This window comes from Orbilia oligospora (assembly GCF_000225545.1).
Source record: "Orbilia oligospora ATCC 24927 unplaced genomic scaffold scaffold00215, whole genome shotgun sequence".
Classification (NCBI taxonomy): Eukaryota; Fungi; Ascomycota; class Orbiliomycetes; order Orbiliales; family Orbiliaceae; genus Orbilia; species Orbilia oligospora.
Genome location: NW_011645772.1, coordinates 1140604 through 1161191, shown reverse-complemented (window position 1 = coordinate 1161191; position 20588 = coordinate 1140604). Strand labels below are relative to the sequence as shown.

The window sequence follows — 20588 nt, the reverse complement described above, 5'->3', positions numbered from 1 at the left end:
GCATTGGGGAAGTTACTTGTTGATACCTTCACAAAGTATAAATCCTGCCTGCTTCCCACCTCGTCCAGCCGGCCAGACAGCCAGCCAACAGCCAACATAACAGCCAACCCCGCATTATAAACATCATCACTTCTTCTTCCTCCATCTGACTTCTTCTTCCTACTTCTTCTTCTCACCCCTTCTCACCTCTTCTTGAAATAAACCATCATCATCATCAACTATTCTACTTAGTTACTTTCTACATCTTCACCTCCTCAACAATCCTAACTTCCTCTATCCCAAAAACTTAATAAAAAAGTTCCCAAAATGACCGAAGTCGCAGCCTCAACCCCCACCGACGCCCTCGTCGACACCTCTCCAATCGTCCCACCATCAGCACCACACCCACAATTCGAACGTCGTCTCTCCCTCCGTCCGGAAGCCCGATCCCTCGTCGACCGTAACATCCTACACTCGGACTCTACCGTCGCTTCATCCCTCGCAGCTCACAAAGATGAACTCAAACACGCCATGATAGCCGACCACCTCAAACGTGGTCTCGCTTCCCGTCCCGAACGTAAGGAGCTAGAGGAACGTGGTATCCTACCGGATGAACATGTTTCCCCCGCGATCTTGGGGAAGACGAAGGAGTTGGAGAAGAATATGTTGACGGATAGTTTGAATACTAAACTTACTCAGAGACCGAGAGTGGAGGAGGTTATGGAAAAGGGGATTTTGAGTGGTTAGTACTTTTCTCTCTTTCTCTTTATTCCCTTGGCTATCTTTTTTTTTTTTTTGTAGTTGGTAGTTGGGTTAGATGGAGCTCGTGGATAGCTCGTGGAGCTTGGAGAGGGAAGAGCGGTGATATCATCGTAAACGTGCATGCGTACCAGTTAGCTGACTCAACCATGTGTTGTTCGCCTGCATCTAGTCGAGGCGGATCCACGAAGCCCCCATTAAACGGTCATAACCCGCTACATTATCCTACTATGGAAATCTCAAAGCGAAGGCCAGGAATTTGAAAATCGATGTTATTGTTTTTTTGGTTCTTTATTTTTTTCGGACTGCGAAGTCGAGCCGTGGTGTTACTTGGTGGAACGGATTCTAGCTGGAGATAATGGAATGCGAAGGAAAAGGAACAGGAAATGGAAATGGAAACGGCGTTTTACTGCAGGAGGAGGACTTGAAAGGCTTGAATGAATCAAGTTACAACCTCCTTTTTTTGTTCTTTTTGTGATGTGAATGAAGTGAGGTCCTCGAGATATCTTTTATCAGAAAGACGATAAAAAAAAAGAATCAATGAGACGAATCGAGACTTGGGAGAAAGAGAGAAATGGAAACATATTTTTGTATCACTTCGGAGAGCCGTTATTAAATATATTAGTCTAACCAGGCAGCTAGTTCTGCTGGTTTTGTGAAAACAGCCATCGATTGCATGATCATGAACTCGGCCAGACTAATAATGCTGGTGATGGTATACTCAACTTCAAGGGATTCTATAGAATTATAACATGACCAACTGTACATGACTCATGCAGAGTAATTCTATAAATTGACATCTCGAGATCAATCAATCATACAAATCTTCATATCAATCATACCAACCATGATCCCACCAAATACCCCCCTCCTCAACCTCCCCCTCGACATCCTCCTCCACCTGCTAAACCACCTAACCTACGCCGACATCCTCTCCCTCTCCCTGACCACAAAAGGTCTCTCCTATATTACCCCCACCGAATCCACCCCAGGATGGCCCGGAAAACAATGTGTCCGCCGACTCTACCAAACCTTCCTATCAAAACCACATCATGATGAACCAGCATCTGTAAAAAACAATATGAACAACGGATACTGTCTCTATTGCACCCATCCGCTCTGTCCGCCAACTTGTCCATCTGCCCTATTCCTCGATTCGAAAACAGGTATCTTCTATCCGAAATCACTGTACCCATACCAAACTGCCGTTCCGGCTTCTACATCAACCATTCCAGAACCTGTAGCTATAAACTACTATTCTGCACATTTCAGCAACCAACATGATGATTATAATATCGAACAGACTTGTGGTGATAATGATGATGATAACAAACCAACCTACAAAACAATCTGGTGCACCCACCACCGCTGCCCCCAATCCCTCCTCCACAGAAACTTCCACAGTAATAACCCAGAAACAGGTGCATCCCATCTCTACCACGATTACTCCTCAGCATCATGGAAATCTGTCAGAAAATCTATTCAAAACCTCTACATTCGATACCGGATTCCCGGTTTCAAACATAGATTAGAAAATAAATCTTTCAAAGACATCGACATTCAACAGATCATTCCTACCACCACTAGCTCCACAATTTTAAACCACCCTCCCCCTCCTTCACCAATCTGTCCAACAGCCCATACTTTCTTCGACGAACTCTGTACTCACTGCCGTCTCCCCGTCTACGATAGACCATGGTCTGATAGAAAATGTACATGTTGTCAAAGATATCTTCAATACCGTCCCGAAACCTGGTTTATGAGAGGACCCGAAGGCTCATCACCTTGTCGCTGTGACCTTATTAGCGTGAAAACATTGTTGATCAAGGCGTTTGAAATTGGATTTAAACGTGGAGGGAGGAGAGTCTTTTATTTTGGATTGGCGGTTGAAGTTATGGTTTGTAAAGAGGATGTTAGGCCGGACGGGTCGGTGTGGGTGACAACGGTTTTGAAGATGGTGAAGCCTGGGGAGGTGAGGGGGGCGGTGGAGTTGATGGCTGGTAGTAGTGGTGGTGGCGGTGGCGGTTTGGAACGGTTGAAATTGGAGGAAGAGGGGGTGGATGGGTATATTGATTGTGAGAAGTGTAGGACGAAGAGTCGTGATTGGGAGGTGGATCTTGGATGTTGAAAAAGGTGTTGTATTTGTGGTATTCTTACAGTCTCGACGCTGACTTCGACCGGGTTATGGGTTAACAGATGTCAACGGTCCGTTTTTTGGTTGTAGAATTGATAGCATATACTTACGGCAATGCGGTGTTGTAATTCCCAGACTAGGTAGGTACTCAGAAATGCTATAGGAAAATAGATTTTGATCAATGATCCTGCCAGTATTTGCAGTTCGAACTAAAGACAGTCCACTTCAGTAGGTATATAGTATATATATTTCATTCAAGAGTCCGAATTATATATCAACCCCACCCTAGATCTATAGACCCAATGGCTATAACTCGCCCTGCATGCAGGCCGCATACCATCGATAAAACCTCGACTGTAATACCCTGGGTACCTATCTAACATGAAGAGAGAAAAAAGGGAACATGTGTGAGATGAAAATAAAAAGTAAAGGGGGTATAGTATATATGGGAATGAGTACGTCGGATCTTAGCTAATTAGCTATCTAACTACATAGAGCTGCCCATCTAACGCTTCAAAAGTAGTAACAGTAGTCGTAGTGGCCGTAGTAGTAGTTATAAGCATTGGGGGCTAAGTAAACAAACAAGAGAAAAAAAACCCAATTGGATATTATTTTAGTTTCGATGAACGCCGTTGATTTCTTTTTTTGTCCCAAGCAAAAAGAGAGAGAGAGAGCGCTCATGAACTTATGCCTTCCGCTTTCCTAGCTGCAAAAATAAAAACAAAAAAGACGAAAAGATGATCGACGAAATATATCTTTCGGGTCCTGCAAAACAAAAAGTAGTTGAAGGTGCTGCTCGACAAATAGCTAAAGCCTTGCCACGCAAAAGTAACAAAAGGTAAAAAGAAGAAGGAGGAAAATAAAAAGTTAAAGAGTGTCCCACCCAGGCCGTGTCGTCGTATCAAAAAAAAAAAAGGCGTCGATTTAGAAGAAGAAAGAAAAAGAAGCAGGTACGTATATGTAAGTGTATACGCTCGCGAAAATATAATAGTATATGTCGTAAATGTTTAAAAAGTCGTATAAACAAATGGAAATGCCAGCGAGATGGGTATCGTATGCCCAATCAGTCGCTGGGGAGATTTTAGGTAAGATTAATTCCCGCCACCACCAAGCAGGAATCGGTCTTCAGCCTGTCGTCTTCGCTTCTCAATAACACCTCGCATCCGTCTTCGTTCTTGGATGAGTTGGTCCCAAACGGAAATGAATCGTACTTGGCCTGGTTGAAAGTTAGTTTAAATTGGAAGCCTTCTTGATGGATATGGTGGATATGGAAACGTACTCTCTGCATCCTCAAACTCGATCTCGAAGGTTTTGAACATTGGGAAATTTTCTTCGTCGTCCGGGGCGAGACCTTTCATGTCAAGCCTCATACCACCCTTCTTTCGACCCCCACCCACGACTTTGGCTTTTACACCATCTCGAGATTTGAACAAAGCCCGACCGGTATATTTTGTTGGTTCGAAAACAAGGGTATTGCCTTTCTTCGACTGACGAAGTGTGATATCATCCGTGACTGTATTCCCAAAATCATTAGTATTAGAATAAACTAGGAAGAAGAAAAATGTAATGCATACTAAACACGGTCACAAAATCGTTCGATCTTCCCAGATAAACCATCATTCTGGACCATTTGAGTCGCATGATATCCGGGTTCGCATGAGTCCGTGAGGTTCCCACGGTTACAAAAGATGCAGAATCATCGATCGTGCGTTTATTATTGGGGGCGGGGTGCCAGAGTTGAACTCTGGTATTGTCAATTCGTCTGGTTTCTTTGGCTGCGCCCTTTAGTCGTACGAAGCGGACGGTTTCACTATATTTATGCCATTTGTCAGTGTTGGATCGTTTAAACATCGGATTGTAAGATTTTGCTATCACTAATCATTTTTTTTCTCTCTCGCTGCCATGTGCGGTGCAGCGCATATGCATACGAAAACGCATAAGGCAGAACACCATGTGCGCATTGTGCATATTTTGGAAAGAGGGACTTAAATTTTTAAACCCGACGGAATATATGAGGGGAAACATGCTTACATATCAAGATAACAAATCTCGCCCAAGAGAGCGGCTTGGAAGTCAAGCATTTGTGGAACGTCTCGAAATCTCAGTGATGGGATGGCCGGGATCTCTTTCTCTGGCATGATCTCGAGGGGTCGGCGAGATTTGTTGACGTCCTCCACCTCACGGAGCCAGAGTACCGGGCGAGCGAGAGGGTCGTAACCACTGTTTAGTAAAGTTCACATTAGCTGAGGCTAGCGTGTGTGTAATCGACGGCTAATCTTACTATTCTGGGATAATTTCCAATTCCCGGGATCTGAAGTGCTGTGAATGAGAGATTGGAGCAGAAGGGTTGCCTAGTACCGTGGTGACAAAACGGTAGACATCTGTGATAGAGTTTCTGTAGACGCGGATTTCCGATGGATCGTATCGTCCCTCGACGGTGTTTGAGGTTTCAGGAGACCTAGGTATTCTTTAGCATATACACCCATAAAAAGTGTCAAGAATTAACTTACCCGTTATAAATAAGAGCCTCGCCAGGCTTGAGATTTTCCTCGCCTTTGCTATCTTTTGAGGCGATCGAAGGGGGCCTTTGGCCACGAATCAAGAGGTCAGTACCCAATGTATCAGGTGAGAACGGAAGATCCAGATAAGGCTGGCGCGGCTTGTTAGCTGCGATTTTCTTTTCTAAGGGATCACTCGAAAGAAGGTTTACATCAGGAGCAATCGCATAGGAATTATTTCGTGATATTCGTGCGAACGAATCATGGAAATCGATCGGATGAGATCTGCCCACTGATGAAGATTCTGAGCCTCGATGTCCAGGAGGGCTAATGATTGTGGTAATATCCGAATCCCGTCTCAGAGGTGGGTTGAAAGGACCAGGGTCGGATGTCCTCGAAGAGGGGCCAGCTGAAGAATCTCTGAAGTAACTTGACGATCCGTGACTAGGTCGTCCCGATTCTGAGGATTGACCCGTCGAACCATCTGAGTATGAAGAATCTCGCTGGCGGGGTAGGCTGGTCTCCCGCGGTGATCGAGATCCAGATTCGTATAGAGGCAAAGGCTGATAACTCGGTGTGATCAGTGGATGGAGTCCAGTATTCGACGCCGACCCTGCGGAACCCGTCGATGATACAGGTCGCCTCGGTATTCTCATCGACCCAGCTCCTTGATATGGTAGACCGCTACCGATTGGTGGGCTGTTCGGTACAAAGTCTGCCGATAAATTTGTAGGCGAATCTGATGAGCCTCTGCTACTCAAGGAAGGCTGTATTCTCATCCCACTGATATGGGCAATCTCATCGAATCGTACTTTGTCTCTTTCCCTTTCCCTGTCCCTAGCGTTGCTCCCAGTATGTGAAACGTAATACGTAGGGCTATGCGCCGGCGAGCCGTTCTCCTGGCTATCCAGTGTCTGCGTCGAGTTATTTCTCGAAGAACTGCCTGACTGGCTACGTCCTGTATCCGAGGAGTTCGACATTGAATTCGTCCTGTGAATACCATAGAATGCCTGGTTGTTCGAAGGTCTTCGATGCGACCTGCTGGTACCCCCATTGTGTATCCCGATGCCCATGCCGATGTACTTCACACCTGTTCCCCATATACTAGATTCCTTTTGGTTTGGCATTTGTAGTACTCTCGGCGAGGCTGGCGATACTATAGTTTCCTCCTCTGTGTGATGGCTTATTGATGCCTTTCTAAACCGACCCTCTCCATCTGTAAGTCCTAAATTGGCCATCTGCTCCGACATAGTTGTAGGCATTGGAATCGGCATTTCTATAACGGGCTGTACCGGTACCGGCCTTCTTCTTACTTCATGACCTAGAATCTCGAGCGCTCGATGCCTACAAAATGCATGCGAAACATGTGTTGTTAGTGGGTGAGACTACACGCTCCCAACACGCGGGGCAATTGGGAGGCGGGAATCGAATGAGCATCGAACAGTATCGATGTCGATGAGACCCGGGGCAGAATCAAAGGAGGGATATCTTTCTTACACATCCATTGTCCGGTCGAGCACCAGTATGTTATGTATCGACCTGCTCTGCTTCTTCATAGCGGCGCTCAACTTCTCCAGCTCCGACAGGTCCTCGCCAACAATAGCCTCCCATGGTCGTCCATTCTCACTGTTCTCCCGTATCAGGGCGCCCAGCTCTTCTATCGTCGTTCTGAAGTCCCCAATTCGTGGAACGTATTTGTTAACCTGCGCCTGGACGTTTCCTACAAACAAGCCGTTCTCTACACTGCCTTGCTCGTCGAGTAGTCTGAGACAGGCGCTGAGGACTAGTAACCTATCCCCGCAAACCTGGTAAGTCTGCGATGCACCCTGCGAGTCGGTAAAGTTGTTCTTGTACAGTCGGAAGCCAAGATGGGAGGTCCTTAGGAAGTCGCTGAAGTCGTAATCGTGGGAAGCCATGGATACATCAAAGGAAAACAGAGGGTGAGGAGAACCCCTCGGACGGTAGTTCGTAGTGCGGTGGCGTCAGTCGTGTGCTGGATAGCCTGGTTTAGATAAGTGTCGGAGTTTTGATGTTGCTGCCTGGGGGTCGGGGCTATCTATGTCGGTACGATGGGTCCTCTGGCCTATCGAGTGACAAGAAGAGCTCGAGGTATACGGTGGAACGGCTAGGAAAAGTCTGGAGAAGAATACGAGATGCAATTACGTATAGTTAGTCCGGTGGGAGATCCACTATTTCGAAACCCAGCTCCAGAACCACCAGCATGAGTGGGTATGGATATTAAGTATCTTTCTGGTTAAGAGCGGACGTTTATTCTGCATGTTCGGTTGGCTTCCTCTTCATAGATTGATATTAAGTAAGTCAGTCCAGTCAAGCCAGAAGTATCCCCTTCTCTCTCTCTGTCTCTCTTTTCTTTTAACGAAGGAGGGCGGCGTCCAAGGATCCGGTCTTATTTAGCCACCTCGAATCGGATGGAATGGCGGGCGGCAACCTCAATTCAAAAGGCACACAGTTATGCCGTTTGGCGCTGCGGTCTGTCTGTCTGCAACATCAACACTACGCTTGCAACTTCAGGAAACGAACGAAGGAGTGAGCGAGGGAATGCGGTAATAGTGACCATACTAGCCAGATTCATATTCGCCGGCCTGGGGTCCAACATTACGTTTGGGATGCAAGTCACAAGACCCGCAAATGCAAAACAGCGCTATAGCTGCATGTTTCCTGAGAGCCTCGACTTATGAATTCACTGACTGGAACACTACGACTGGCAGCAACCGGAACCTGTTGGTATGTCTGAGAGGAAAGAAGGAAGGAAGGAACAAAAAAAGAGGGACTAACTTGCTGCGGACAAAGGTGTGCAGTGTATCTGTTCGTTCCTTCGTGTTCGTTCACTCTCACATTCAGCCCTGCGCCCTCGAGCCTCATGTTATACATGTATATGTACATGTATCTGCTGATCTTATTGCTGACTACTGTAGCATCATGACTCCCGTCAAAAGCTTCCCGCTGTTCCATGTTCTATGTATGTACTATGCAGGTGGTAGCGGTTGTTTCGGGGATATTATACTTATAGCTGTCAGAGCTTCAGCTACCCACCCACCCATCCTTGGAATGGCATGATCGTATTATTATTTTTGAAATAAAGGTTCTTTTTTTTCCGTTAATGTATATTTAACTTAGTAGATGCATGATTCAAATAGCCTGCGTGAGAGGGGTTGGTTCCCTGGTTAACTTCTCAGGGCAAGTTCTGAAGAAGTATCTGCTTGAGTAGCTTCAGCCAACAAGCTAGCCCTGGGATGGTGGGGTTCCGGTTCAAGGGTTATCGTCGGAATTTGTTATCGTCCGCATGTCTATAACCGCCTTTTCAAATTTCAGAGCGAAAGAACATCGAATCGAATGAACAGCTGCGGGCATCAGCATCAAGCGAATGGCTCTCGCATGCTTTCGGAATCCAATAGCAAATTTGTAATATTTTTAGTCGTAGGCGGAGGGAAACCCTTAAGTCTGGCATATATTATAATATATTAGCTTGCAATTAACTGCAGGGCCAAGGTAGGCTTAGTTTCGTGCCCGCACCATGTCGAGTGAGCAATTCCCGCGAAATTCCTTGAAATTGATTTCGAAAAGGTGCAACCCTAAACTCAATTTTCGCAACTGAGAAGCTAATTTTGCCCCCCCGGACGATGCTTGCCGGGGAATGCGCAACTCTGCCGTGCTCGTACCTTTGCTGTACCTCTGCCAAACTTGGAAGCAGTGGCCAAGGGTGTCCGAGAAAATCGATTCAGCCTCCTCGTTCATTCAACGTCTGACCAAAATCGAAGGCTCAATTTGCAAAGGATGAGCGGCTCTCTGTCCAATGCTTTGCATGATCTGGTGCACTTCCCGTTCGGTCTAAATATGGGGCAATTGTCATCAGCAAAACGAAAAAAAGTAGACTATTCAAAATCAGGAACGTCCGCTCGAGGTTTCTTTCGAGACTTTTCACCTCTATCATGTGTTCTATTGCCAATTTCTCTTTTCTAGGTTCCAAGACAATAGCTTGACGTTTTCCAAGACAGTAGCGACGTTTGAGAAACCGAATTTACACACCATCCCCATTGGAAACTATCGTTATCCATCCCGATACCCGATCAATTGGCGAGGAATAGTGGGGCCTGATGCGACAACCCGCGAGGCTTACCAACTTCTGAGCGACCGGGGCATCCCAAACTGTTAAAAGGCGCAAGGCGGTTGGTTGCCTGGTCCAAAGTTCTCTTTTCGTACTATTTCCATCGTTCTTCGAGACTGTTGGACTTCCTTTCTTGAATACATTTCTCCTTCTGTCCTATCCTTCCCCTGGTCTTGTGAGAGCTTCTACCGCCTTACAGGATGACGACGATATATCAGCGGACGTTTATACCAGAGCCAACAGAGGATGACTACATACCACTACCCACGCGGGCGCCGAGTGATGCAGCGACGAACCGACAGCTAGCACCGGCGGGACAGGGCGGAGACGAGAAGTCCGTGGACGAAAGCACTCCGTACCATTATATTATTCCCGAAGGTAAGCGTTAACCGCCCGCTATCGCAGTGAATTCACTCAAGAGTTCGCGCACGTGCCGTCTAGTCTCATGCGGAAACTTTGAGGTTGTGGGGTAGAACCCTTCATCGTTATATAGGGTCCTAAGGTCTCTTGCATAACGTTATAAGACGTTATCACGGCATCCTAATTTCAAAACGGTATAATATGCTGATAGTATAAAATCGCCGTAGATCGAAAGCTCGGGTATATTTCGACAGCATTATTAATTGTAAACCGTATCATCGGGTCCGGTATATTTGCGACAGTGGACCAAATCGTGCGATCAACCGACAGCACCGGCACCGCACTCTTCTTTTGGGTTATTGGTGGTGTTGTGTCGTTATTGTAAGCCTCCATGTCTCCATCGAACAAGGATCGAAGTCGGAAGCTAACCAAAAATGTGCAATGTAGAGGGTATGCAAACTTATATCCCGATTAAAGATTTGAATTCGGAGAGCTCACAGGGTTTTCGATAGGTTATTTGTATATCTTGAGTTTGGGTTGGCATTACCTCGAAGCGGAGGAGAAAAGATCTATGTGCGTTGTTTCAATTCCCATAAAATGCATACTATATGCAAGATGCAAGGTACTGACAGGTTACATGGTGGCTGCAGCTCGAGAGAATAATAGCAAAACCAAAGTACTTTGCAACGTAAGGCTGTCTCTTTTCTTGCTGTCTTGTTAACCCTTGAACTAATTCGTATACATGTGTGTGTAGATGTCTCTTCGCGTTCCAGTTCGTGACGTCACAAGTCACTGCAGCCAACGTCGTTCTCTTTACGCAATATATGTTCCTCGCATCAAATGGAGAGGCAAGACTGACAGCACCATTGTGGCTGCGAGCACTAACGGGCTTCTTTGTTATCACTGGAATATGCGCGATTCATGCTTTCCTTCCACGCTTGGGAATCCATCTGGGTAACTTTCTCGGCAGCTTCAAAGTTGTTATTTTGATGGTCATCGTCTGCGCCGGATTCGCTGTCCTCGCAAATCCTGAGGGAGTGCTGGATAGCGGCCGGCCAAGCGGAAACTATGGAAACTTCGATGGAGTGTGGAATGCGACTACTGTTGATACCCCGCCCGAAGTTCGATCAATGATTGCATGTGGTGAAGATGCGAATAACGCACCGGTGGCCCTAGCTCAGGTCATCTTTGCGTACACGGGATGGGAGAACGCAAACTACGTTCTCTCCGAGGTCAAGAACCCAACGAAGACCCTCAAATGGTCGGCTCCAATTGCAGTATCGCTTGTCAGCATCCTCTATGTTCTAGCCAATATCGCCTATGTACGTTCCGATCGGTGATACCTCTAGATTTAAATACTTACTAACCTCGCCGCAGTTCGCTGCTCTTACGAAGCAAGACATGATCAAAGGAACAGCTAACGCCGTGGCCGTAACTTTCTTCCAACGTATGAGGGTCGCAGATAGCTTTAGTAACGTCGCCGTTCCCGTCTTCATCGGGTTATCAGCTTTGGGCAACGTTTTTGCGGCCTCCTTCGCGTTCTCTCGAGGTTAGTTTATCAAAATCCTTTACTTCGTTACTATACACTTTCTAATAATATCAAACTATATAGCAAAACAAGAACTCGCTAAGGAAGGCGTCCTGCCATGGTCCAAGTTCTTTGCAAGCGATTGGCCCCGCCAAGCACCAACTGGTGGTCTTTTCCTGCATTGGATCTTCACTTCCCTTTGGGTCCTTGCTCTAGGTCGTTCCGAAAGTGGTTATACTTTCTTGAACACTTTTGCAACCTACAGCAGGACGTTAATCAACATTTTCCTGGGTGTCGGACTTCTATATCTACAGCATCACCCGAGTTCGACGTGGAGGGAGGAACGCACTAGCTTCCACGTAAAGTGGCCTTTCGTAGTAGCATGGACCATCTTCAACTGCTATCTCGCTGTTGCAATGTTCGTCCCAAACTGCGCCATCCCGGGATTCGGCTTGAATAACTATTTTGCAATCCCGGTTACGGGAATTTGTGTGCTTATCGGCGGAGCAATGTACTGGGTTGGCTTTGCGAAAGTGCTACCGTTGTTTGGATATGCGGTGGAGACGCAGAGGGAATACCTGGCCGATGGAAGCCAGGTTGTGCGCTATATTGTAAGCCCGTCCTTATCTATACAGGTTAATTCAATCCAACTAGACACTATGAAACTAATCTACAAATGCAATAGCACATCACACGACATCATCAAACCCTATCGCGGCCGTTTGTCGATCACTAGATTTTGAGCGTAGCTCTCGATCTATATATTGTTTTACCTCATGACTTTTTTTTCGTAATGTTTAAACTGCTCTTTACGGACAAATTCGGCTTAAATACGTTATTGATATCACGATTAAGGCGCAAATGGAAGGGAGTTTTCCTTTTTTTTTCTTTTTTTTTTTCCCGTCAGGTATCTCAAGAATGCTAGCATCCATCTCACTCCTGGGCTACACTACCTATATTAGATAACATGTATTATAAGATAGTCGAAGGATTTTAAAGTTTGAATTAAATCGCTCCACTTGCGTTCCAGTAGTGACCGCTGCAGTGATCGTTGACCTCATAATATGTAGTAGAGCCGCGGATTGATCTTTAGAGGAATCGAAGACGGTATGTGTTGCCGATGTTGTAGCAACTAGCTTCGAGACCGGTGTATTCTGACTCTTTTGCCAGCCAATGACTCTGGTTGTATTGTTTGACCTGCATTAGCTTCGCCTGTATCTACAACCGACATCGGGCGCAATTAGGGCGGCGAGGAATTCCAACTAATTATCCCGCTAGGCCGTTCGAGATTAAATGAGTGTTAACATCATTCGTTCATTGTATTAATATATATTGCCTTGTGTTATTCACATCATAGCTTAGCTTTGACTCTCCGGCGATAGCTCCCTTTGTATAAATATCCCCGGCTGTCAAAGTAAATCGAGTCATACATTCGCTCTATACGATTAATTCGCAACTACTCCACCCGCCACCGATTGCTATCAACATATCTACATTTACTTATCATCGTCGTCATCACATTTTTCATATAATTCACCTAAGAACTAGCTAAGGACCTATCTCAATTCATCATCTACTACTACCTGTAGATATGGCACCCGCCGAAACATACCCACGTATCAACGGGATCACGGAATACGCAGCGACTCCATCGCCGAATAGTGGCTATTCCAAGGCAAAGTTCGATATTCCACCGGACTACCTTCTTCCAGATGGAAATCCAGATGTAAGGCCCTTTGAGTCATCGGCCTCTTCAATACTGGAACGCTAATAATAGTTCGATTACAATCTAGTATCTTCGTCTTATCTTAACCTCTCGAGTCTACGAAGTCATCAAAGAAACACCATTGACTTACGCTACAAACCTCAGTTCGAGGTTAAAATGCAATGTCCTACTGAAACGAGAAGATCTCCAACCGGTATTCAGCTTCAAGATTCGAGGTGCACATAATAAGATTGCACATCTGTCAGATGAAGAACGGAAGAAAGGCGTGGTGGCTTGCTCTGCCGGTATGAAGAGGAAACCCTTTTGGAATTTTTTCATGACAGTTTACAATACAATTTTAAATTCTAACGCATTTTGTCTTATATTTATTTAGGGAACCACGCCCAAGGTGTGGCCCTCTCTGCCAAATCACTTGGTATTCCAGCCACTATAGTAATGCCCATGGGCACACCCGCAATAAAACACATCAATGTCGCCCGTCTGGGTTCCAAAGTCGTCCTCCACGGCCAGGATTTTGATGCTGCAAAGGAAGAATGCAAGCGCCTGGAGCTCGAACAGGGTCTCACCAACATCTCCCCTTTCGACGACCCCTATGTTATTGCTGGACAAGGGACCATTGGTATGGAACTTGTCAGACAGTGTAACCTACGGGAGTTGAAAGCTGTGTTCTGTTGCATCGGTGGCGGAGGCTTAATTGCCGGTATTAGCGTTTATTTGAAAAGAATTGCACCGCATGTTAAGGTTATTGGTGTGGAGACCTACGATGCTAATGCGATGCACCAATCGCTAGAACAGGGGGATAGAGTAACCTTAAAGGATGTTGGACTATTCGCTGACGGTGCGGCGGTAAAACTTGTCGGCGAAGAGACTTACCGTTTATGCAAAGAAAATGTGGATGAGGTCTTACAAGTTTCGACAGACGAGATTTGTGCAGCGATTAAAGATGTCTTTGAAGACACCAGAGCGATTGTGGAACCTGCAGGCGCACTGGCCCTCGCAGGGCTCAAGAAATATGTTGGAACCCGACAGACCGAAGAGACAGATGCATACACTGCCGTGCTATCAGGTGCAAACATGAACTTTGATCGACTGCGTTTTGTTGCTGATCGTGCACAGCTTGGTGAGAGGAAGGAGGCGCTGTTATCAGTGATTATTCCGGAGAAGCCCGGTTCTTTTCTAACTATGATAGAGGTTGTGCTACCACATACCGTTACCGAATTTACATACAGGATGAACCACAAGGATCGAGCACATATATTTATGACGATACAGGTTAAGGATAGAGATGAAGATCTACCGCAGATATTGAAAAATTTGAATGATAATGGGATGGAGGTCGAGGATATCAGCGACAACGAGTTCGCAAAGACCCATGCAAGATTTTTTGTCTCTGGAAAACCGGTTGAAAATGAAAAGCTTTATGCTTTTGGTGAGTATAATATACATTATTATTGTTCCTCAGTCTCCTATTGATGACTTACGGCGCTAATTTGGTCGTTTGAACTATAGAATTCCCCGAAAGGCCTGGTGCCCTTGCCAAATTTTTAAGAACAATGAGGCCAAGTTACAACATTAGCACATTTCATTACCGAAATTATGGATCTGATGTGGCACATATATTGGCCGGTATTCAAGTACCCCAAGAGGATTCGGGTACTTTCAGCACGTTCTTAAAAGAGCTTGGGTATCCATTCAGAGAAGAAACAGAGAATCCGGTATACAAAACTTTCTTTTGTCAATGATTTGATTCCAAACCATCTTGAGGACTTGTCTCGTACCCAAATCAGGGGATATAAATTGATCTTTCTTAGATCTTTTACGTTTATCTGACGGACACTGATGCCCATAATTCCATCCCTTTATCATCCCTCGTTTCTATCGAGCGGATGGCGTGAAAAAAAGTATCTTTATTGATCTAGGCATCTACGTTTATGGCTACACAGTTACTGTAGAAGAAAATCTTTGACGATGCCCTCAAACTCGCTAGTTTAAAGCATCATGATAACTGTCTAGTGACTAACTTAAATGTAGCATAACTCCCAGTTTGCAAAACTCAGTGGTAAAAAATTATTTAACTACCGGTACCGACCTGGGGACGAGACCATCGGCGACCTCTACGATGACCTATACATGACTTGTAGAAAGTCTAAACCATCGACGATCATGGTTTGTGCCTAAGCACTTAAGTAAGTAAATCTAAACATCTAAAATTGAGACGGCCGCTGCTCGGTACGCCTATTGCCGTTTGCTTCACCCTTACCATCTTCCTCATCCCCCCGGGCCCTTCACTGTTTCCACCTCTGTCATTCTCGTCATCTTTGCCATTCTCAATCAAGCCTCTCCAACTCCATATGCACCTTGAGCCACATCGTCCCCATTGCAGTCTTAGTGGTCCTTTTTATCACCCGACCCATCAATCTCCTCACTTCCATCGTCTTCGCCGTATTCGTATTCATAGTACTCCTCCTCCAGTTCATCTACATAAGGCTCGTAGTCGTTGTTAGAAACATTGTCGATGCCATCATCAGAATCGTTATCCTGATGACTCATAGTTTCGTCCTCTATATCCGTATCCTCATGAAGGTCCTCTCTAACTAAAATTACAGCCTTTCGAGAACTACCAGGTACACCAGAATTGCTACCCAGCCCTGGCCCGGGAAACCCTCCAGTACCTCCTCTTTCTAAAACATTTTCTTTCCAAAAAACATCTGCCACAGCATTTACCACCAACCATAAAAACTCCTTCTGATGTCCTCTTAACCCTAAATTATAAACATCTGTGGGCACAAAGTGGTTCCTCCGCAACCTTACCATCATCGCTAGGGGTCCACAGATACAAATACCATATATTTCGACTTCAGCACAGTCTTCCACCATATGCGAACTGCGCATTCCAATCATTTTTCCCTCGCACTCTTGTAACAAACCGCACAAATCAGTCTTTGTATCCCCTTGTGCCTTTTCATGTATTGTTATGCATCTGTTTCGCCACTGCGTATACTTGTGAGGCTCGCTAAGGCTACCCCCTTCCCGCTTATGCATCAGCTTGATGAGATGAATCCATTCTTCATACCCATACTTCATCGGCGGAATCCCTACTTTATTTGTGGACCTCTGGTTCATTCGAAACGGATGCATTGGATCATACCGCGCATAGGATTCGAAGGTATACGGATAATCCGGAACGAAAGGGAACACAACCCCTCTATCCCATAGCGGTGGACACTGGCCAGTGGGACTCATTTCAAACCCACGCTTTTTTCTATTCTTGTTGTTATTCCGGTTTCTCATTTCTATTTCCGCCCGCCTTCTGGAAGCGATAGGCCGAGCCAAAGTTATTTCTTTTGTTTTACCATCGACCTGCACGACTGTTTGGAACCGACGAAAGTAGGAAAACTTAGAAAGATAGTGGCGGTAAGATGGTGATATAGTTTGCAAAAACTTTGGATTTCTTTCGACACGCAGGGCAAGGTCGATAATCATCGTCTCATGCTGGTATCGGAAGCAGACGAGTTGAATGGCACGGTACATAAAGGCGGTGGCCATCATTCCTTCTCGAACGGGTTTATGTACCCCTGGGAGGATGTCTTCGAAAAACTCGCCTGTATAGCCATTTCAACATGTATTTATCAGCAATTCAAGAAGCGAGCAAGAATTTTCTTCATTTCAATTAGTCTCGGGGCCAGACGCTCGCACACCAAACAAAGGATACTCACATAACCATCCTGGCGGGACGTCCTCCAAATCCCACATGAGTTTCCATGCCTCACACTCACGTTCGCACCATCTCTTTGCGAAAAAATAGCTATTGCAGGGTGCATACGTATATCCACTGATTGGCTGTCTCGGGTGATGAAATCCTCTTGGCTGAAACTGTACAATTTCCTGCTCGAAATCTTTGTAGGTCATCCAGGTCAGTGGCGTAGGTCTAACACCTCCAGGAACCAACTCGGGAGCCTCTATACGAGCTCTAGTCGGCCGTAGTTGAGCAGCTGTAATATTCGGGCCGAGGCTCGAGATATCATCAATATCCATCTCAAGTTCGTTTTCGTCCGGGCCCCCATCTTCGACTTTCCTTAGCTTTCTACCTCCGAGATTCGTATCGTCATTGTCATTGTTTCTTTTAAGGTTCCTTCGCTTTCCTCCTTGCTCTTCTTGACCACTGTCAACACTCATTGCATCCATATCTTCTCTCCTAATGATAGTGTTATTTTTTTGGTCCTCAGAAGCATTCATTATTTTCTCTAGGCTTGTAGATGTATCATTAGTCCCATCTTCATCATCTGCATCGTATGACATTTCAGATATATCGCTAGAGCTTTGCTGAGTTATCCCGCCTTCTTTATCACTCCCGAGGTCCATAATATCATCCGGACTTTCGGTGTTTTGAAAAAGGACTGATGGATCCATCGATAGGTATTTCTTTCTGTTATCTCCTTTTGTCCCAGTTATTCCTTCTTCATTTTGGCCTTGGACTCCTTTTTTGGATTTTAAGACTATCGTAGTTGGAGAAGCACCAGGTCTTGGATCTTTGCGCCGAGTTCTTGGGGAACGAGATGACTGTCTAGGTTCCTGAGGTTGAGCCATAAGGTCCTCAGCGGGGTTGTGAAATCGCCTAGATGGAGGTGTAGGAGATTCGATATTTATTATTATCTCGCTTGAAGTCATGATACTCGTGTGGATTTTGTGAGGAGAGTAGATTCGTAGTTCACGATGTATTCGAGTTGATACGATGTCGATGTTGTGATGAAGTGTGTCTTTATAAAAACTATACGAAGTTTGTCTGTGGAATCCTCGTTTCTAAGCAATATATAGGTACTAGGTCTAGATTAGTCTCATATTTATGCTCATATTATATAATATTACCGACATGACTCCATATCGGGCAACATCTGACTGATAATCCCCAATCGGCAGCTATGCATGGCCATGGCAGATCACTCCGATTTTGAGGCCTGATAATGCGGCTTGCGTTGTTGTCTAAAATACCACGCACAATTTCCCTTTTCGGACAAAAACTGCCTCGGCCTTCGACCTTCCTTGTCGAGAAACGTACGTCGGTTGCTTGTGAGCTTATGTTCTAGCCTTTATGCAATGCTTCTTTTCTTCTTATCTGATACCAACAGGCAGCAGAGGTTGGGGTCGACTTTCCAATGTGACGCGACTGAATAATAAATCTACTATGGTCCCATCAGAACTTTTTACAAGTTCACTCTTTGCCTGTTAAAACTTCCTTCTGGCTATCCATTTTTAGGGATCTGGAAGTAGATCTATACGCAATGGCGCCTTTCAACCCGACCCTCAAAACTGCCTACTGGTCCCTCGTGGGTTTCGGCGGTATTTACGTGTCGTTTTTACTCCTCCTTTTAGTTCCAGTTGTTCAAAAAAAGTAATCCTTGCCCCCCTTGTTTTCAAGATTATACAGTAGTGGTGATTTAATTGATTGAAATCTAGCTTCGTCTACCTCCACCATGTCAAATTTCCCATATGGCCGGATATATCCCGTCCGGAACAACTGGGATTCGCATCAAATGAGGTTACACCTTTCTATTTGAATACACCGGACGGAGAAAGATTGTTTGCGTGGCATATACTACCACACGAGGCATATGCCAAAAATCGGGATGAGCTGTTGAGGAGGGATGTAGGACTTGTGGAGGATATTACGCAAACCTTGGGGTTTAAACTTTTGAAGGAGGATGAGGAAGCTAGGTTGATTGTTTTTTGTGAGTATTGAATTTCTTGTCTATTTGATATTTATATATCAGGATGGATTGCTAATATATGGAGAGTACAGTTCATGGGGTATGTTTAATTGTTCAAGGTTACGTTTTATTAATGTTTCTAACAAGTCTTGACACCATAGAACGCCGGAAACGTCGCCCAAGGATATCGCCCAGACGGTTACCGCACTTGGTCCGGCGTCGACCCCTCCAAAATCCACATCCTCACTTTCGACTATCGCGGCTTCGGTCGTAGCACCGGTACTCCATCCGAACCCGGGTTGATCACAGACGCAATCACCGCCCTCAAATTCGCGATGGACACGGCTGGCATCCCACCATCTCGAATCCTCATCATCGGTCATTCCCTCGGTACAGCCGTAACTCTCGGTGCCACCGAAAAAATCGCCAGAGAAGAAGGAGTTGAATTCGCAGGAATAATCCTCTGCTCTGGATTTTCAAAGTTAAAGACGTTGATATTAACGTATTCAGCTGGCGGGGTTATTCCCATCTTGTCGCCGTTGAGACCGTACCCGATTGTTCAGAAATGGTTGACAAAGTATGTTCGAGAACCATGGGATGGTGAAGAGCGGCTGAAGAGTTTGATACAGCATTCGCCAAAGTTGAAGTTGACGATGGTACATGCGCATAATGATTATAGTATCACGTGGACGCATTCGCAGGTATTGTTTCATACAGCAGCGAATGCGATTATGGCGTTAGCGAAGGGTGAGGGGCAAGGGGAGATTGATAAACCATTGGAGTTCGAGGATATTGAGAAGAGAAAGCAGAGAGTAGAGCTTGGTGACGAAGGGTATGTTGATACATGGGTTGAAGGGGTACCAGCTGGTGGGTGGAAGATTGAGAATAGACTGGTGAAGTGGGGTGGACATGACCAAGTTTTGGTGGCTTCGGCAACAAGATTGGTGATCCGGGAGATGCTTGGATTGTAGATAATCATCCTTCGATAATAGTAGATAGAACGATAGATGAAGAGTTGATAGAAGGTTGAATTCCATTTTGCGACCTCATCCATCCTCCTTCATAGCTTCAATCTCAGCCTTTAGCCGTCCCTTTCGTTCTTCCCTCCAGTTTTTATGTAGCTCTTCGACCTTCCCACCAACCATTGTCGTGTTTCCGGGTTGTAGCATCAATACTCCTCTGACAACCTTCACGTCTCTTATTACCACTTTAGTCCCAATATTCATCCCAATACCCACTCCGGTAATCGGCTTAAACTCAAAAGCATAAACCCTTGTCCCATTCGCATCCTCCAGCAGCAGCTTATGGGGTCCACTGGCACCCGTCAAACCAAGGTTATCGGGATCATTATCATCTTGTTCTCCAGGAATAACCCTGATAACCTCCTTTCCCTTCGTTTTCTCACCACGCTCTGCAGATTCCAACGCGTCGAGTTGAAAAAGTTTGCTGTGTCCAATATCTTCTATATCGACGATTTGTGCAACAACGGGGCCTTTAAGACGAGACGAACGGTTTTCTAAATCGTGAATTGTAGCAGGAAAGATGTTTTCAGGAGTTGGTTGGACTGAGATGGTTATTTCGGAGGCTAGGAGACGGAATAAGGCTGTTTGGGTAAGGGATTGGAAGGGGAGATTGGACTTCTGGGTGGATAGGAAAGAAGCCAGCCAGGTTTGGGAAGGAAGAATGGATTTGGTGGAGACGAGGTGACCGGATATTTGAATAGCCAGCGAGGGCGCCATGATGGTTAGTGTTATCTCGCGATGTCGGTGATGT

General features: G+C 45.6%; 9 protein-coding genes across 9 annotated transcripts; 5 read left to right on the top strand and 4 right to left on the bottom strand.

Annotated features, from left to right (window-relative positions):
- Positions 1-306: 306 nt before the first annotated feature.
- AOL_s00215g356 (uncharacterized protein) lies at positions 307-1001 on the top strand (the record flags this gene model as incomplete). The annotated part of the gene is made up of 2 exons (XM_011129558.1): positions 307-721; positions 781-1001. 2 exons carry the CDS (start codon positions 307-309, stop codon positions 999-1001), a joined length of 636 nt encoding a protein of 211 aa, XP_011127860.1.
- A 584-nt stretch (positions 1002-1585) lies between these two features.
- Positions 1586-2866, top strand: AOL_s00215g355 (uncharacterized protein; the record flags this gene model as incomplete). Its single annotated transcript, XM_011129557.1, has 1 exon — positions 1586-2866. The coding sequence occupies one exon, from the start codon at positions 1586-1588 to the stop codon at positions 2864-2866; it is 1281 nt and encodes a 426-aa protein (XP_011127859.1).
- Positions 2867-3963: 1097 nt separating this feature from the next.
- Positions 3964-6644, bottom strand: AOL_s00215g354 (uncharacterized protein; the record flags this gene model as incomplete). The annotated part of the gene is made up of 6 exons (XM_011129556.1): positions 3964-4088; positions 4152-4385; positions 4447-4682; positions 4904-5092; positions 5154-5330; positions 5383-6644. The coding sequence occupies 6 exons, from the start codon at positions 6642-6644 to the stop codon at positions 3964-3966; spliced, it is 2223 nt and encodes a 740-aa protein (XP_011127858.1).
- Positions 6645-6863: 219 nt separating this feature from the next.
- Positions 6864-7286, bottom strand: AOL_s00215g353 (uncharacterized protein; the record flags this gene model as incomplete). Its single annotated transcript, XM_011129555.1, has 1 exon — positions 6864-7286. The coding sequence occupies one exon, from the start codon at positions 7284-7286 to the stop codon at positions 6864-6866; it is 423 nt and encodes a 140-aa protein (XP_011127857.1).
- Positions 7287-9696: 2410 nt separating this feature from the next.
- AOL_s00215g352 (uncharacterized protein) lies at positions 9697-12120 on the top strand (the record flags this gene model as incomplete). Its single annotated transcript, XM_011129554.1, has 6 exons — positions 9697-9874; positions 10084-10237; positions 10611-11178; positions 11234-11405; positions 11469-11995; positions 12070-12120. The coding sequence occupies 6 exons, from the start codon at positions 9697-9699 to the stop codon at positions 12118-12120; spliced, it is 1650 nt and encodes a 549-aa protein (XP_011127856.1).
- Positions 12121-12975: 855 nt separating this feature from the next.
- On the top strand, positions 12976-14852 carry AOL_s00215g351 (uncharacterized protein; the record flags this gene model as incomplete). The annotated part of the gene is made up of 4 exons (XM_011129553.1): positions 12976-13110; positions 13178-13394; positions 13484-14539; positions 14620-14852. The coding sequence occupies 4 exons, from the start codon at positions 12976-12978 to the stop codon at positions 14850-14852; spliced, it is 1641 nt and encodes a 546-aa protein (XP_011127855.1).
- A 643-nt stretch (positions 14853-15495) lies between these two features.
- AOL_s00215g350 (uncharacterized protein) lies at positions 15496-17778 on the bottom strand (the record flags this gene model as incomplete). Its single annotated transcript, XM_011129552.1, has 2 exons — positions 15496-16712; positions 16827-17778. The coding sequence occupies 2 exons, from the start codon at positions 17776-17778 to the stop codon at positions 15496-15498; spliced, it is 2169 nt and encodes a 722-aa protein (XP_011127854.1).
- Positions 17779-18389: 611 nt separating this feature from the next.
- Positions 18390-19786, top strand: AOL_s00215g349 (uncharacterized protein; the record flags this gene model as incomplete). The annotated part of the gene is made up of 4 exons (XM_011129551.1): positions 18390-18499; positions 18565-18836; positions 18908-18915; positions 18977-19786. 4 exons carry the CDS (start codon positions 18390-18392, stop codon positions 19784-19786), a joined length of 1200 nt encoding a protein of 399 aa, XP_011127853.1.
- A 75-nt stretch (positions 19787-19861) lies between these two features.
- AOL_s00215g348 (uncharacterized protein) lies at positions 19862-20554 on the bottom strand (the record flags this gene model as incomplete). The annotated part of the gene is made up of 1 exon (XM_011129550.1): positions 19862-20554. One exon carries the CDS (start codon positions 20552-20554, stop codon positions 19862-19864), a length of 693 nt encoding a protein of 230 aa, XP_011127852.1.
- Between the last annotated feature and the right edge of the window lie 34 nt (positions 20555-20588).